Consider the following 18102-nt stretch of genomic DNA (forward strand, 5'->3'; position numbering starts at 1 on the left):
CCAAGTTTCCTCCTTTAAGGAGCTAATGAGGAACTTGTGCAAAACAGCTATAAATTATGGTGAGGGACACAAGTACAGTACAAGCATGTATCACAACCATCAGTAAACACAGATAATTGAGGGATATGGCCACCATGGATACCAAAAGGGAGGCAGTAAGTCTTCTAGTGTAAGGACTTGAGAAGATTAACGTCTCCATCTTCGAATGCCTAAGAAATCTTTCCAAAGCTAAATTAACCAACATGTGTAGCTCATACTGTTGTAGCAACAGAATGTGTGTAATTTCAATTCAACTGTTAATTTATGAATGGGGACAGACTGGGTGCTGGTAAAGTTAATGGAAACTTTGTGGTCACTTCAGATAAGACCGTAGTTTCATCATCTTACTGATAATTAAGCTACAGAGGGTCTAGTAATGAAGCCTAAACTTAGAGGGAAATTGCCCAGGAAATTCTAACCAGTAACAAATTTACCTACCTTCCATGAAATCGACTTTCTGTGGAAGCTGAAGTGGAATGAACAGTGATTCTTCCTTCACAACCAGAGAAAAGTTGGTTATTTTTGAATTCAGGTGTCCCTTTGGAAAAAAACTACTTCAAATTCTTCCCTCTGGTGATAGGCTTACTCCATACTCAAGTGACATCAATAGGATTGCTTAGTTACCTAAAAACGGTAACTCTTTGCAGGGTTAAGGAATCAAGGGTTAGTGAATTTTAAAAATTCTAGTAGAGGAAAGAAAGAGGAGTAAATTATACTAATCCGGAAATTCTATTAGCTCCCAATATAGCTTATTAACCCTCTATAAAATTAAGACTAATTCAAAATCAAAAATCCAGCAGAGTTCCTGATTTTCCAGACTTAGGCAGAACAAAAAATTGTTCTCTTTTTCTTGCTTTCTCTCTTACTAAGTCCCAAACACCTCAAAAGGGTTTGAGTTCCCTCCCCTCATTCTCAAAAGCTATCAGCAGTCTACATTTGACTAACACTTTAAAAGTGAGCTAGTATACTTTAAGTACAGAGGAATACTAATTTAAGAAAGCAAATCTCAGAAAATGTTTCAAAGTAGCAGCACAACTGTCCTAGTTCTCAAAAATAGAAACAGCCCTGCATGACAGTTTTGACTCCTAAAAAGAGACTAAAGCTTTTGCCTGCTTATCCTCTCCAAAAAAAAAAAAAAAAGCCATGCCAGTTTTTAGTTACTCAACTGTTTCCTATTTTAGCTTAGAGGTAATGTGATATGTTCTTTTCAGTAGGACATAATAGAAATCAGCTATTTTTGCAGTTTTGCCTCATAATGAGGTATACACACATTCTACCCTATTTGCACTATGCTCCTTCATCACACTGATGTCAAATATGACCTCAAGTACCAGTCATCGGCTAGCTTCTAATGAGAACAGACGTGAAGGTCTGAATCTAGTTATCAACCCATTATACTTCTGCAACAAAATACTAGCCTGTAAACTTTATCTTATAAAAGTCAGCCCTACTCACTACTAGGCTGTTTCTTAACGCTTTGCATGATCCTTCCAAGTCCAAACCTCTGCTGTATATGGTCCTTGAAGTCAGAGATGTCCATAAACACTTGTTTATGCTCAAGAACACAACACCTGCTCAAATCATGAGAAGCTCATTGTTCAGTTCAACAGCAGGGAAGATGGAAGCTGGGCTCAAATGCTGTAGTGTTTGTCTCAGCTGTCAAAGCAAATGACACTAATGAATAAGAGAGCATAGTATGGCCAAAACAAAACACAAATCTACCCATTTAAGTTCTAAAATACTGTATCCTGCACTATCAGTAATTATTCATATACAATACTTTAATTGCAAGGTACTGCTGCAATACAAGTGGTAAAGAGACTACTAAAATTAAAAGCATATTCCAATGTTTATGAAAGGACTAAGCTCAAGTATATATTTGATTTATAACTGTAAGAACTGTATCATGACTAATGTTGAAGAAGACCCCTTTGATACTGTGTCTTTGAAGGGGAAGGCAGATATCGTATCTATATGAAACATGAGAACTGTTCAACAGGCTGCACTAAGATGGTGAATCCTTATTTTCTTCAATAAGAAATCAAGTAATGACATAAAGAAGCTATTTACATAGGCTGTGGATTTTTCTGGTATTAACTCCAGTGATGTGTTCATGAGATAACACAGTATCTCATTCCCCTCAGAAGCACTGCTCTACAAGGACATCAGATCCAAGAGGGACATATTCCCAAGTATCATATTGTAAAGCAGAATCCAGAACTGCATTTGTAGATTTATAGTCTATAGCGTTTGGGATCTATCTTGTCCTCTCTCCTACTCTCCAGGCCCCTAGCATTGAAGCATAAGGAAAACATAACACAAAAAAGCCCCCATAGCAGTAAAAGGCCGAGGTCAGGATACGTGACCAAGTTACTGCATGGAATTTCTGCAGGGCAGCCAGGCTACAGTCACTGACTGTCCTTACGCTTTTCTAAGAGATTCTGGGGTACGTATTTCATACCATCAAAACAGAGAAATATAGTACAAGATTGTCCTACTTGAACACTCCAGGATGTTCACACAGCAATGAATGATACATCTTGAATAAACCAGAAGAACTCTCAAAGTTATTTGGGCATTTGGTTATTAAAGTGCTAAAAAGTGACAAGACTCCAGTGGTAATAAGACAGTTTCAAATTTCCAAACCAGTTCTTCTGCTGTTTTAATACAGTTTTAATGAACACCAGTCCAAGAGATCACTTGATAGTATGAGGTACATTCCTTGACCACATATGGCTGTGTTTAAGGAAAAGAACAAACATATACTTAAATTAAATAGTGTAATTTAATTTAGTAGCAGTTTAATTATCATTAAGTTAAAAAAAGTTATAATTAACTATTAACATTAATGACTCAAGACCTTTCAGAAAGCATGAATCCAAAAGGAAATATCCAGCAGGTGGTCACAGACTTGTAGTTTTTCCACCAGCACTGCCACCTGCATCGGTCTCTTAAAGGACTATTTGTTCAACGAAGAAATTGGTCTACAGTCTGTAACAGGAGTCTTGGTTCTGCTACTTTGCATGGTCTTCTAACAAATACACAATTAACTCATAGGTGGACAACACAATGGCTGTGTTTGGTATCTGCCGGATGAGTTGGGCAAAGAGTCCTCTATAGAAGGCGAGATAGCCTTCTTCACGCGCTATCAGACGTGCTGTCTGAATGAAAGTCTTGTATTTAGTGCCTTCTTCTCGCAGACGTGTCCGTATGACCTCTGCAGAAAAGTAAAACAGAGCCCAAAGTTAACAAGACAAACTTGCCCATTGAGAAACCTGCCGTTACCAGGAAAGAGTATGCAAAACCCAGGGACGTGAAAACCTTCCTTTACCAATCACGAACCAGTACTTTCTGCCATGGAATCCTGTACACATTGCCCTTCAGGCAAGAAACAAAGTTAAAGATGAGTTCCCTTTCATGTGGAATAAATGAATTATTTGCTCATTCAAGCTACTACAGAACTAAATGCTTCACTGATGCTTACATAATCAATATTACTCTTTCTATATAACCACGATAACATTCACGTCTATCCAAAACAAATAACACGGCTCAGCCCAAAAGTGTTTCCCACCACTTGATCACAGAATCCCAGAGGCTGTGGGTACTCAGCTAGATGAGGCGACTAGTGAGAACAGAAATATTAGGCATTCCATTTCTTTTTGACATTTTTTTGAGTTGTTTTCAAAGTAGGAAGTCCCAATCATGAACTGCGGCTAGTGAGGTACAGTGGGACCAGTACTGAAAATGCCAATGCATATGCACACACCACAGTAACATGCATTCGGCCATTCAAACGACTAAGAATTTTACTGCCCTAAGCCCCATCATTTGTCTTGGATTACAGGCAACAGCTGTTCTACTGCGATCATAAATGGAAAAGTTAACATACCATGTGGATAAGCAATACAAGAGGCACAGCCCTTGGAAACAGCAGCAGCAAACATCAGTCCAAAGAAGTTTGTGGAGTTCCTTTCGGTCCCATTAGGAGGAGAAGGAGGCAGTTGGACTTCCTTTAAGTGCTTTTTTAAACTTTCATAAATAGCAAAGCAGATAATGGTCTCAGAAATCCCAGCATAGGAGGCAGTCAGGCCCCTATAAAAGCCGCGGATACCTTCTGTCTGGTAAACATATCTAGCACACTGCAAAGCATTCATTGGTTTTGAACCCCTGACTCTAAAAAAACAAACAGAACAGAGCATATAATGAGCCCAGGAAAAGAATTAGTATTTAAAAAAAACTCATAGCTTTCAATAGTTTTTATAACTACAGAAATGATTCTCTGATAAGTTTTACTCCACAAAAATCTACGAAAGCAGTACTATCATGCTAGGAACGTACACTTGGCTTTGCTAATTCACTAATACATGCTCATGATAATTCTTTCAGCTCAAGTTTTATGCAGTCTGTCACAGTTCACACCAATGCTTTAAAGACAACAAACACTGAAGAGACACTGCTTTGTGTTAAACTAGTAATTCCATTTAAAGCCACCTTCAGCAGGCCAAGAGACAGAGGCCTGCTATGTGAGAAATGATCCTTCATTTTAAAATGCAGCACTCAGTTCAAAGGTGCCACCTTGTGAAGTGCTGAAATTAAGTCTTATAAATTATTTATAGGTTGTGGTGCCTTAAAGGATCCTTCTTATCTGACCTTATGTGTCCCTACAGGAAAGAATTTCCATTCTAAGCAGTCACATTGCTAGCAGAGTCCCTCATTGCTTCGATATCCACCAGTGACTGTGAATCACTCAACTACAAGATATTAGTGTCAAATTCCCTCTCTGTCTTCAGGAGGTATGGTTAACAGTAGTGCAGTGCTGAAGGAACCAAAAGAACATTAAACCACTGCAGCAGATTCTTATTGCCTCTAGAATGTTTTATGAAACTAAACTAATGTGGCTTCATTACAATTTAAAAACCTCACCCCTTCTGTGTACAGCTACCTAGCTGTGTGTCAGTGACCGGGGTTCGTGGCAGTAACACACACCTCTGTGTGATCTAGCATCAGTACAGGTGATGTTGCCGAACAGGACACAGACTGCAATCTCATGCTCAGCCTCCCACACGGACTCTTCTGACCTTTCCATAGCCTCTCTTACTGTTGTATGAAAGCATTTCAGTCCTTAATATATTTATCCTCAACATCAACCCCTGAAGCACAGAAGATCCTGTAAGCAGGAATCTGAGAGAAAATTAACACTATGCCCAACTTAAGATTTACAGTGAACCAGAAACTGAACTCAGCACTCAAAGGCAACTTCTACATCCTTCTCAACAGTAGCTGTGCATCATACTGAAGTAGGACACACAGAACCTTAACCTTTAGTCAGACCAGGCAGAAGCACCATGGCTTTAAAAGTGTAATTGAGAATCAGGGAAGCAACTGGGCAAGATCTATCAAAATCCAAAGAGCCATGAGTAAAAACATGAAAGCTCAGTTTTCCAGAGGCTCCTTTAGCCACCCAGAGGCATCCAATCTCCTGCAATCAGTTACTTACTTCCGTTCCAGCTGCATTCTGGTTTTCACCATCCATATAGGATTCATCAGGGAATTTGTGATAAAGGCTGAAAAAAAAAAAACAACAAATATATAGCTGAATCCAGACTGGTCTATTGCTATGGCAAACATGAACTTCATACCCTGTGCAGTGAGACAGTTCTAGTTACCAGCTCTATCTAGAGGATTCAAAGGACATGCAGGTGCCTAACTTACAATCTCTCTCTTGCCAGAGAACCATCTCATAGTAAACTTCAGGAGGCGGCAGCCAATGGCCTTGGCATTTCTTAAAGGATTCTTCCTTTTTGCACCTATTTTAATATGTACTTCATGTTCCTAAAGACTGCTGAAGACAAGATATCTTACTTACTGACTGTGTTCTAGAATGACAGATAAAAGGAAACCTGTGGGGAAAACACACATGTATTAGTCTTGTTTTCCCCAAGGCTCTAGGTGGTGCCATTGAGCCATCTCATTAACAGAATCCACCCGTAATTAAGGGGTTAGTTTGGGAAAGATTATTTTTAATGATCACTCTGGTTACCGATGCTTGAACTAATGGAGCTCTTCTGCAGTATTTTTCCTACAGGAACAAACTATTTTACCCATCCCGGTAGGAAAAGTACAACATCTTAAAACACTTGGCTAAAACAATATCAAAAGTTTGCTGGTGTCTACTAATGTTTTTTTTTTTTTGTTTGTTTTTTTTTTTCTTTTCTTAAATTCAGAGACATTACCATAGCATTACAGTTGGAAAACAGTTCATCCCAAGTTAGTAAACAACAATCTAGAAATATTTCAAAATGTTAAACAGGAAAACAGTTCCTCTGTAGACAAGGTAAGTTAGGGGCTAGCACACTCCTGGGATCAAACTGTGTGAAGTCTGCCTTTGGCTTCCCCCAAAAGGCAATTTTAAAATACTACCAGTAACACTGAAAGGGTCACTGCCCTTTAGAGACAAAGGCATCAGCTCACGGCACTCTTCAGTGTTCTGTAGCTGCAATACTTGGTACATAGTTTCAAATGTTCGTATTGAAAAATCTTAATTAAAAAGAAACCCAAATGTGTCTATACCAGTTTCATCTGCTTCAGCAATTTATTAAGATCTCCCTCAATAATGAATGTGGACAAATCACAGAAGTGTCAAGTCTGTTCACACACAAGAGAAATAACACTGCTCTAACTCCTTCACAAAGGCACTATTAGACCTATAGAAGTGCTGAGGCAAAAGAGCATCACTGCATCATCTATTGGATATGTTAGCACAAATCTGTGCTAAGGGCAAAGCAAGGGGACTTCCAGCTCCACCAGCATGCCTTTAGTCAAGCTGCCTTATTACTTCAGGCAGTGTTCACATCCAGCAAGGCTCAGAAATCAGGAGCCACAGGCTTGCACGAGTTACAAAGCAGGCAACTGCCAGCTGACCAATACATACAAACCATACATAGATGTGTCTCTCTATCAGGCTTTTCTGCAAAGTCCTACATTCCTCTTCTCTACTTCCCTTGAGAATGACTTTTCAAAAAGGTACTCAAGGTTTGCTATAACTAAGTTACATAAACATATGCAATATCTTTATTATAAACTCTTTGGATTGCACCGATACTTGGCTGTTTAAGCCAGATGCTACAGAAGAGCAGATTCACTTTTTTAGTAACACTATGAAATATCAACTTTAGCTCTTCAGAGAGAGTGTTCCTTAACAGTCTCCAAAGCAAGCTTGCTAAGAACTCTTGTCTGTTTGTTTCTGAGAGAACAGGATGTTTCCAGCCTCACAGATTTTATTTTTAAATAGTCTCTGAACTTTGGCTCATTAGGAGTGCCTTTTAACAACAGTATTGTTTCATGAACTGAAGTCACTTCTCCTGATCTCACCCTTTTATGGAGATCACAGCTAGATATATTTCTTAGAAAGAGTATCTTCCTATACCTTGCAATAGGTTCTAATGCTTTCTGCCATACACAACCTCAAACTAAGTGTACGTTTTCAGAATGCACCACATACTGGCCTCTGCACTCATTCATATAGCACAATTATCCAGAGCTGTCAGCCTAGGTCCTGTACAGACAGACTGAAAGTCCAGTCCCCACCTTATGATTCATTCTATTTGTTTCCTAACTATTGAGAAGGATAGAAGTCTTGTAGCAACAACAGCTTGGAATAAATACTTTAAAGAATGAAGGTGCACCTCAGAACCACACAGATACCAATGCATGTATTGCCTCTATTGGCAAGGGGCTGGACAAGGGGGTATTGCTGCAGACCACACGAAAGATGAATTACAAATATGTACCTGCAGAACCTGCAGAACAGACGTGCACAATGTTGCTGTTGGGCACAAAAATGCCATTAAATTGTTCTTTGGCTTTGGAGTAGCATGCAAAATAGACAGCTCTGTAGGGGGAGGAGGGGAGCGGGGAGAAGAGAGAAGAGAGAAGAAAAGCAATGTAATACACACAACTTCAAATTAGATACATTACTATTCCCACACACCCCAAAAAACAAGACTTTCTCTCCAAAGAGGCCTCCACATGACTGCTTCCATCTACAAGGACACAGGATTGGGTGGGGTTTTTTTTCATCCTTACACTACAGTGTCACTATCTGAATTGACACCCCCAAGGGTAGAAATGTTTTACTTACACACCAAGTCTGAGATGGGAGGCAACACAGTCTTGCAGACAAAGCAATTTAGATTGAATACCTATACCAGCTCTGGCATTAGACACGCTTTGTAAACTTGGGAATGTCACTTTCCCACCCAGAGCCTATGTTTTCCATAATTTTTTTCAGCACCATAACTGTGTTAGCAGCACTTCATGCTTTAGACACTTAACTCTGCACTGAAATGAAGAAGTTTTACACACCTCAAATCCCTACATAATGGACAGGAACACAGGAAGCTCACATGATCTGCAACAGTCAATATGATGAGTAAAAAGCTGAATGTACTTGGTTCAGACAGATCACAGCTCCCTGAAGTGAACTGCTAGAAAAGGGTGGATTTTGGTGGCTATAATTTGAGAATTTCCATAAAATACCTTATTCCAATCTCACACGATATGAAGGAACACAAAAGACAGCATGAGCGAGTTGCATGAAAAAGCAGGCGGACCTGGATTCAGATCCGTGCTGCAAAGATTACCTCGACAGAAATAGGATTCCCCACTTCCAGGGGGAACATCCTACCTACTAGGCAAGAGGCCAGAAAGGGAGTACGCCACTCTACAAGTTCCTTTTTAACTGGTTCAATTTCAGGCACAGAACATCTGCCAATTTCCCGATTGCTAACAAGTTTTAACATTTGCTAGGCACAATGATCTTCAGCCCTGCCAAAACTGGGACAGTCATAGGTACACATGGAAACCATTTAGGTGCCTGTAAGACTTCCAAATACAAACAAACTTTGTAGCTACTTTTGTTGTTGCTGTTTAAAAAAAAAAAAAAAAAGGGACATCCGCCTTCGGGGTGACATGGCAGCAATGCAAGTCTTTCTCCCTCAGGTGCAGTTTTTCATTTGAGAATAATTTAGGCAATCAAGGACCAGATAGATAGGTACTCCTCTCCCCTGGCATCTAGCTCCTAACTCAGTGTTTGGCAAGCACTTTTATGTATTTGCAGGGAAGTAGCAGATCATATTAGAAAAATGCAAATATTAATCCTATAGATTTTCTGTACTACTTTCACTTGTTTTCTCAAGCACATGATAAGTAGCTCTTGCAATGACCTGGAATTTAAGTGCCTTGTTTAATCTGCACCTTCCAGTGTTATACAAGTGTAAAACTGATATTCAGAATTATTCCTTGGTATGCATACTATGCAGTATACATGCAGAAGTCTCAGTTTACAGATGGGATAACTTCATGTCCTGTTCTTTTGAATCATGAATGCACTGCAACATTTGGGTTGTTACCTTAAACGTGCCTTTTAGCAACAGTTTAACTATTTACCTTGATGGTGCAACTCCAACCAAGTTTGGACCCAGCCCTCGGAAGAGTGACCTTGGTCCTTCTTTTTCCAGAATTGACCTTAAAATAAAAACAAACAGGGAAAAAAAAAAAAAAAAAGATAGTATTTGGGTTAAAAGTTATGCTTCTTGTTCTGTCAGGCAGTCAGTCAGAAGAACTGTACAAAAGCAGTAAGTATTAATTATGAAGCTATTAGCTTTTAAGCTACATAATATACTTGAAAATCAGCAGAATTATACATTACTGAATAAAACCCACTGTGCCATAAAACTTCAGTACACTACAAGCAAATGTGTGTCATATGGCACAAGGTTATAATTTCCATTCTTTGAGAGCCGTCAAGAATTGAATTAAAGTTTCATGGAGAATCCAATGATAGTTGACTGATGAACAAAGAATATTTTTGGCATTCTCTGTATCTAAGCAATTCAGGAGCTTGCTTCCTGTACAGAGACAAAAAGAAAAGAAATCCTTTTCCCTTTCACAATTACCTAGTCATGCATTTGTTCCCCAGAGTGAAAGTTGAATGTGGCAACCATACCACAAGCTGTGCCTCCCCAGGTAGTTCAGGGATATCTGGTTTTGAGGGCATTCAAAAGAGTTCACACCATCTTTCCCAAGTAAACCCCAGCTACAGAGGTACTGCTGTGAATCACTGTCAGGACTGGACTTCATGATCAGGTCTAAAGCAGGAAGATCACTAAATGATGCTTTCCTGCAGTTCTGCAATTGCTACAAACCACGACACCAGCTTCCAAAGCCATTTCCACCCATCTTCCCTCACGCCTTAGAAGGCACGCAGGGCTAGGACCTCTCTGAAGATCAACTGTTTGGACAGCTTCCCCAGCAGCTGCCAAGTTCTGTACGATACCTTGCTGAAGTGCCTCTTTGAAAAAAGACTACTAACAGCAGACATATTTACAAGGACTAAACAACAGCCAAACACTTAGTAAACAGCCAAGTCTTTACCAGTGAAAGCCAGGTATGGTCCAGTAATCACTGGGATTTCAGTGCACAATCTGCTAGATAGCAGCCCTTTTAACTGAACTCACCATGTGAAAACCATGCAAGAAAAACCAGATAACACCAGGCTCCATGGGTAGTTCACGTGCACCCGTTGGAACTGCCAGTTTTCAGAACTTGCTTTCTAGGTCATTAGCACTGTTGAGAATGTTCCCCATGGATGTCAAACCGAAGTTCATTACACAGAAGATGATACAGGAGCTTCTGAAACACTTTTTCTGCCGCAGAGTTAAACTTTCTGTGTAAACTCCAGGGCTGAGTGTCTCCAAGGAGACAGATCCACCAACTACTTGTTCTTTGTCACTTAACAGTCACGACTGCAGATTCCAGCTGGGGTGACTCATCAGAATCTTAAATGGATTAGACAAAAACAGCATGTCCTTCTGGAGTGCTTTCTATTCAGCAGCAGGCTTAACCTGCCCTCCTGAGTACCTACTTACTTTCTATTTACAGCAGTTAAGGTGCTTTCATACCCAACACCTTTAAATCTTACAGATCAATTTTATATGTAGGGCTCTAATGGCCACTTCTTTAGCCATACAACTTTCCCAAACCAGAAAGCCCAAGTCATCCAGTTTAGCAATGCATGCATGACCAAGATTGAGAAAGGGAAGGAAAAGTAAAAGCAAGAGACCTAACTTCACTTCTTTCTTCAGACATTTGTATTTTATCAGAAAGATCATAATCAATAGCATTATCTGTTCTTCATAGATGCTGCCTGCAGGAGAATGACAGCATCAATATTCTGCTCTCATTTCTCAATCCTCTGAAGCAAGCAGGTCGAAAACTCGGTGATACATGCAGCTGAGCAATTCCTGAAGTGAAATGAAATCAAGATCATAGTTACCAAATTTAATGAGCTTAATAAAGACATTAAAAGGCTGAACCAATTTTAAAGCATTTCCTCTCTCCCTAAAAAAAAAAAAAAAAAAAGACAACCCCAGAAAAAGATGGCCAAGAGGATGAATTAAATGCTTCGTGCCTTGAAGTTTTCACTTCCTTTAGTTAGAGCTGCCTGAAGTCCCATGCTGCAAGGTGAAGAGATAGCAAGGGAAAAAGAGATGAAAAATCAAAGGCAACTGGCACTAACTTACATTTTTCAGTCACGAATTGCTCTAGACTCACTTCTGAATAGACAAAGAAGTGTTTGGCAGGGGAAAGAAGCACTGTTTACAACAGAGAAACTCCTGTCCTGGAATGACTCTAGCCAGACGGTTCTGCAGAGAATCTGAATTAGCACTGTGCTGTTACACAACCGCAGCTTCTCCCCTGCCAAGCCTGCCGGCCTCACATGAAACCATTCAACCTGCTTTCCTAGCCAGTCTTGTCTTTGGCATTTCTGCCACCTGATCTAAACAGGACCTCTCTACATCACCCTGGGGTGCCCAATGATCCAAATAAACTCAAGCCATTTGCATGAGGTCTGAACCATAAGTTTATGGTGCTTTGATATGAAATGCAGTAGTAGAGATTTGGACTTCAGACTTGCTGGTAAAACTATTGAGCAGTTGTAAGCTAGATGATTTCACAATTCCTCTTCTTTATGAATACACGTCTGAAAAGGGAACAGCTGGAGCATCAACTGCTGCATTCTGAACCACACAGAAGGCTTTTAACAGAGATCATAAGTCATACAGGTGTAAATAGGATTGATGCACAATAATAATGGGCAAAGACAACATCTAATAGCAAACAGAGGAGAGCTCATTAAGTCAGCTACAGCTGAGGAAAAGATAAAAGCTTCCAAGACCCCATTTAGACATTATATTTTAGTGAGAGTGCTTTTGCAAGAAGTGTCCTTCCCCCACTCCCGCAAATTTCAGTTACAGATCATCCACACAAGAGTGCAGACAAGCATAGCTTAAAATATAGGGGAACACAGAATTCTGGAGGTCATCTCGTTCAAATTTGTGCTCAAAGCAGGGCCAGCTTCAAAGACAGATCAGGGGCTGACACACATCACTAACTGCAGAGAATCAGAAACCCTGTCACAATGCCGGTCCATTAAGGTGAAGGAAAGGCTACAGGCTCCCATTTTTATATGATGCTCCAAAGAGAGAGCGCTTCAAGAGAGGAATTAAAACTTCCCTCCATTAAACATGTAAGTAGCATGGGCAGCAACATCAACAAGTATCTCTACTAGCTACCCAAAGCAAACTGGGAATGGCTCAAGGAAAAAGAAAAAGACAGCATATATGGCTTATTCAGTCCTTCAATCATTTGCCAAGAATTTGCCCCAGCTAGTAAGGATTACCTGTTCCAATGCTCAAAGGAGACAGTAAACATGATTATTCCCAATAAAAGACAAAGATAACATTTCTCAGTGTTAAAAAAGAGAAAAGTCCCTTTCCTCCAGAATATTTTCTGTGATAGTTCCCACAAGCTAAGGCACATCAAGAGTTTACAGTATGTCCTGTGTATTGATCCCTAGGAAGTTATAACTAACAATAAGCCTAAATGTGAGGAGACAATTTAACAATAACAACTCCAGACACTTATTCAAATCAATTCACTTTGGAAAGTTTCTAAGTGGTGGAAACAAATTTCTGTGGAAGTTCAAAGGAATGCTCAGGAGTCTTGAATATGTATGTGTTTTTAAAAGAATAATTTATCTTTCTACTGCTGGAGGCAGAAGCACAACTGACACGAATGCTTCCAATGCAAGTCTGGACCAAAATCTGAATTCCATGTTTACACAGAGGAACTGAAACTCAGACCACTAGTGTCAAGTGACACTGAATGACAGGAGGAGCAGTACTCACTTGAGAACACTAAAGAGCCCAGGTGATACAGATGTTGGCCTGACCATTCCTTCGCCACTGATGGTCCCCAGCTGGACTTGTGGGTAGTAGACAGCCCGGAAGGCTAGCTTTGAAGATTGGAGCCTAGTCTTTATTACCTCTAAGGGACATGTAAAGATGGCACCAACTGTTCCTCCGCATCTGTAAAATACAATTTAAATAGAAGACAGAGTCAAGAAAACATAGCTGCACAGATGTGTCAAATCACAGCATGGCATATAGATAAAATCTGAAGACTTGTCTCCAGTTGCTCCACATTGCGTACAAATTACTAGGAAGCAGGGCAGTTTTGGCATTAGGCAAAAGAAGGGGAGTTCCCAGGCCCTGGGGGAGGGGAGAGAAGGTTGAGAAACAGTGATAATAATCATGTGTAGTGATGAGATTGGTGAACGCAATGATGATACCCAGCACTAACAACAAAAATCCCTGACTGACCATCTGCTTGTCCCATGTTCTGCCAGGACTTGGAATTCTGCCTGTAAAAACTTCAGAGGCATCCACATTTCAGAGGTTGTTGTCCTAAAACAGACATACCCTTGGATGGATTTTTCTTATGGGAAGCAGGAAGCTGGCAGATGAGAACAAGCCACTGGGGATTAGGACACTATAGCCTGAAAACACAGCAATATAATTCTTCACCACTTCAGTAATTACGATTAAAACAGCTGTCTACAGAAGTAGCAAATATCAAAACTACACTACGTTAGGACCTCTTAAAAACAACGGATATCAACTACTTTTTTGGAGGTGGGGGGGAAGGAAGCTGCAAGGATGAGAGGGAGGGTGGGAAAATAGAATAACTGGACAGAAAGGCTACTAAAGAACAGAATTCCCACACTTTGATAACAGAATGACAAAAATAAAATACTATACACCCACACATATATGTGTGTCTATATGTGTATGTATATATGCACACATAACTATATATATAGAAGGAAGAAATCAATGGTCCTTCAAGAGGCATATAGCAATCTTAATGTAGTCAGAATGAGCCTCAGAAAAAGCACACTGGGCCAAGAATATATGGTGTAAGAATCTTAATTTTCATTTTAATCAGTAATCTGGAAAGTAACTGGTCAAACCATTTCTCTCTCTGCTGCTGTTCCTCTTTGGTAATTGCATGTCCCTTCTGTCAAACTTCACAATTAAACATAATGTTGATGTTGGCTAAAAGGCACCTATATCGATATTTTATGAATCAAACACATCAGGATTTAGGATTTACTACAACTGAACCTATTGACTAGGAAATATTTTCTTTGTTTACATAAGTGTCAAAGCACGTAACTCCTTCAAAAACCTGTGTTTGCAACTTTCTTTAGAAAACACCTTGAGTCAACAACTTAACTCTCTTTGATGTTAGTGTGAAACTGTAGTTTAAGTAGTTTTCCATGAAAGGGAGTTGAATAATAATAATAAAAAAATAATCCTATCCTTTGTCTTGCACATTAAAAAAAAGCATTGCTTGCTAGATTCATAAGATGTTAACATGCGCTAATTTGGAAACAGAGATCCACAAAATAAAAGGACATTAATAACGTATTAGTGCATATTTTCTAAAGCCCCATCTATATATGAATTATTTTACTAGAAGAATCTTTTTTAAAACACAAGGAAAACGGTAATCAAAGAATGGCAGAAAAATCCAAGCTGTAGATACGTAGTAGTTTATAAATGTTTTATTTAGTACAGCTTATTTTGCTTGCTGAAACAGTATGTCTTGCATCAAACAGTAGCTATTCTTTGCCAAAACCCTGAAGCCCCTGCACTTGCACTAACAGCCTGGCCACCCTGCAACCACAAAAATTAAGGTTCTTGATAAGGTTCAAAAGGACACCTCAGACCACATGGCCGGGGAATAAAACTTCCTCACTAGCTTTCATGTTCTAGAAGATTCTGTCCAAGTACATGATCCCCAAAACAGTGCTTTTCAGATACAAACGCATCCAACAGGAGAAATTGTGTTGCAACTGGCAATATGATTTAGCAGCATGCTTCAATGAGTTTCTCCTTTAAGTTCTTGCTTCTTCCTCTTCCCTGCTGAAAGGGGAAAAACCTAAACTAGGGACAATCCACACATCCAATGTGAAAGAAAAAGCTTTGCCTTCATCCCTTTTAAAGCACTTATTCTTTGACTGTTGAAAAAAGTCACAGAGGTGTTCATGGAACTAGGTACACAGCTGCTGAAGTTGTGTCATTTGGCTCAAAAATGACAGTGTTCACAGAGACCTTATCAGGCCCCTGATTATTTTGTGTACTGAACCAGGGCTTGGACACAAGCCTCCTGTTGTGTCAATACTACTCTGGAGAACATCGCTTCAGTTTATCCTTCTCTGTTTTGTCAGATGCATCTCACATTGCTCACATTTCTCTGAAATTAGATCTTGAGTAAAAAAGAGAGGTCAGAAATAGCTTCTTCAGCAAAACCTTTCCTGTTCCCACAGCTTGCACAACTCGGAGCAGGAAGGGTTTTGAGGATCCCTCTTGCAGATCCCCACTGCCATCTTTCCTACTATTTATATTCAATACAAGCAAAAGTATGTATCATTAACATCTGACTAATCAACATACTCAAGAGAAATTGTAAGTCTGTGGGAACTCGATGAAGAGAATTTGATTGCCTTAATTCCCAATTCATTTATCTACCAACGCTTCACTTCTGCGAACTCCATCTTCAGCCCTCATTTATTTCACATTTATGAATATTAAAACAATATTTCACAGTAACAATTCATAAATTCAGAACACTGAAACTCCATTTGCTGTTTCTGAACTACCAGCTGCTCAGTCTAGAGTGACATCTTGCCATACAATTTTTTAGCCTCTCTGGCATATTCCCTTCTTGCCTTCCTAGCCCACTCCTTGCCTTTCATCCTTTTAGTTTGATAACCCAGTTAATTTATTCAGCCTTTAATATTTAAGTACTTCTGGTAGTGCATATGTAATCCTCTGATATTCAACACAATGAGTTAATATCTGCATCATCAGTTTTAACAGCTCAGAGTTTATGTTGCCAGTGTGACATTTAGCAAAAAAAACCCATTATCTAACATTATCTAACAGAGCAATTCTCAGAATGTCAACAGGGTGCATACATTATATCCCAAATATAAATACAAAGCAGATAGTTCAAGTAAGGACTTTGATGTATTGGGCAGCTTTTTCAGATGGGCTGATTTTTCTCCACGTGGGAATTCTATCCATCACACCCTGGTGTTGCTCTATTCCCTGGAAAGATGGCTGAAAAATAACACACTGTGCATAAAAGAAACACTTTGTATTCCTAGGGTGTTCCAAATGCCTACAACTGGGAAGAAAGGAAAAACAACCAGCCTTCCTCAGCTACATAAACAGCTATAAACCCTGAAAGATTCAGACTATGGATATAGAGCCAGATAAATTTCATTTGGGAAAATCTTATGCTGCAATCAAGGCAAAACAGCTCTCACACTGGTTTGAGTCAGGGGTGTGTGTGTGTGTTATACATCAGTGTAGAACTACAGTTCCAGAGATGTAAAGCAGTGTTTACTGCACTAGCCTCTTGCAAAAATCCCAAAACAATGTCTAATCTGTCCTTAGTCAACAGATAGAAACCTCCCCAGAAACAAAACACTATGGAAGAGTATCCTCAACAGGTCCCACGGCAAGCACATAACAAGAGGTTCCCAGCTGGGCTCTGCATGTATCACAGATACAAAAATCTCTTCAAAGCGAGACACCCAACAATTCATCAGCTTTGGCCTCTCACTTACTGCCAGAAAACCAGTATTTGTTCTTCAGGCCTTGAATGCCTCGTCTAGTTACATGATGGGCCAGGCATGTATCGGCATTGGAGCAGTGAAATACAGTTCTCTGCTTTGTGATGTCCAAACAAAGGAGCTAAGGGAACTCTTGGTCTAAGAACATGAAACATACTTTGTGATTATGGAGATACATACTGTAGTATACATTACGAGCTGCAGAAAAATTATTTACTTCCGTAAAAAGAAAACACTGTTTAAAAAACATGCCAAGGATGTAAATCTCAAAATCCAGTTCCAATTTTTCTTTTTCAACCAGCTTTCTATCATTACAAAGTCCACCCCCAACATACCAATGACTTGCATTTGAAATAAACTCTCAGCACCCACTAGCACAATTGATATAGATGCCACGAATCTTAATTAAAGAGTAGGGCTTACTTCATCCATCCTAAATTTAATCAATGGGCAATATTCTTAATAACACCACAATGCTGAATGTTAAAGGAAGCTCTGCAAAACAAAAACAAACAAACAAAAAGCATCCAGACCTTTAATGATCTTTCAGTAGAGTACCACTGACTTTACCAGGATCACGAACAAAGATGATGAGCTGCTTGGTTAGAGGAACCGTAACTTCTAACACAGCCCGACACATTTTGCTGTGTGAGCATTTGAAATTACCTCTTCCTCCTCAAAGGACAGCAACTACTCTCATCATTTAACAGTGATTTTTTTGACAGACAGGAGTCAAGTGAAACACTTCAAGAGAAGTATTAGTGCAAATAGCCTAGCAAGTATACTTAAAGGGCCACTTTATGAACCAGGTTGACAAGCATTCACACTTCATGGATAGCACCACATACGGCTTTAAACGTCAAAATGCACCTTAGGAAATCATTTGGTACTACTCACTGAGCCTCTCTGATGGATTTAGAAGCCTGTAGAGCTCCCCGAACATAGCTGCAAGACTCCGAATTCAGTGGGACAGCCAGGGAACCACGGCGCTAACAGTGCACAGTATTATC

The 18102-nt window shown here is 39.6% G+C and overlaps 1 protein-coding gene across 1 annotated transcript; it reads right to left on the reverse strand.

Moving 5' to 3' along the window:
* Window positions 1–2676: 2676 nt before the first annotated feature.
* On the reverse strand, window positions 2677–17524 carry SLC25A33 (solute carrier family 25 member 33; the record flags this gene model as incomplete). Its single annotated transcript, XM_082493506.1, has 8 exons — window positions 2677–3256; window positions 3932–4215; window positions 5540–5606; window positions 7833–7933; window positions 9490–9567; window positions 13293–13472; window positions 17087–17130; window positions 17516–17524. The coding sequence occupies 8 exons, from the start codon at window positions 17522–17524 to the stop codon at window positions 3054–3056; spliced, it is 966 nt and encodes a 321-aa protein (XP_082349632.1). The 3' UTR covers window positions 2677–3053.
* Window positions 17525–18102: the final 578 nt, after the last annotated feature.

This window comes from Vanellus vanellus, assembly GCF_965231255.1.
Source record: "Vanellus vanellus genome assembly, chromosome: 20".
Classification (NCBI taxonomy): Eukaryota; Metazoa; Chordata; class Aves; order Charadriiformes; family Charadriidae; genus Vanellus; species Vanellus vanellus.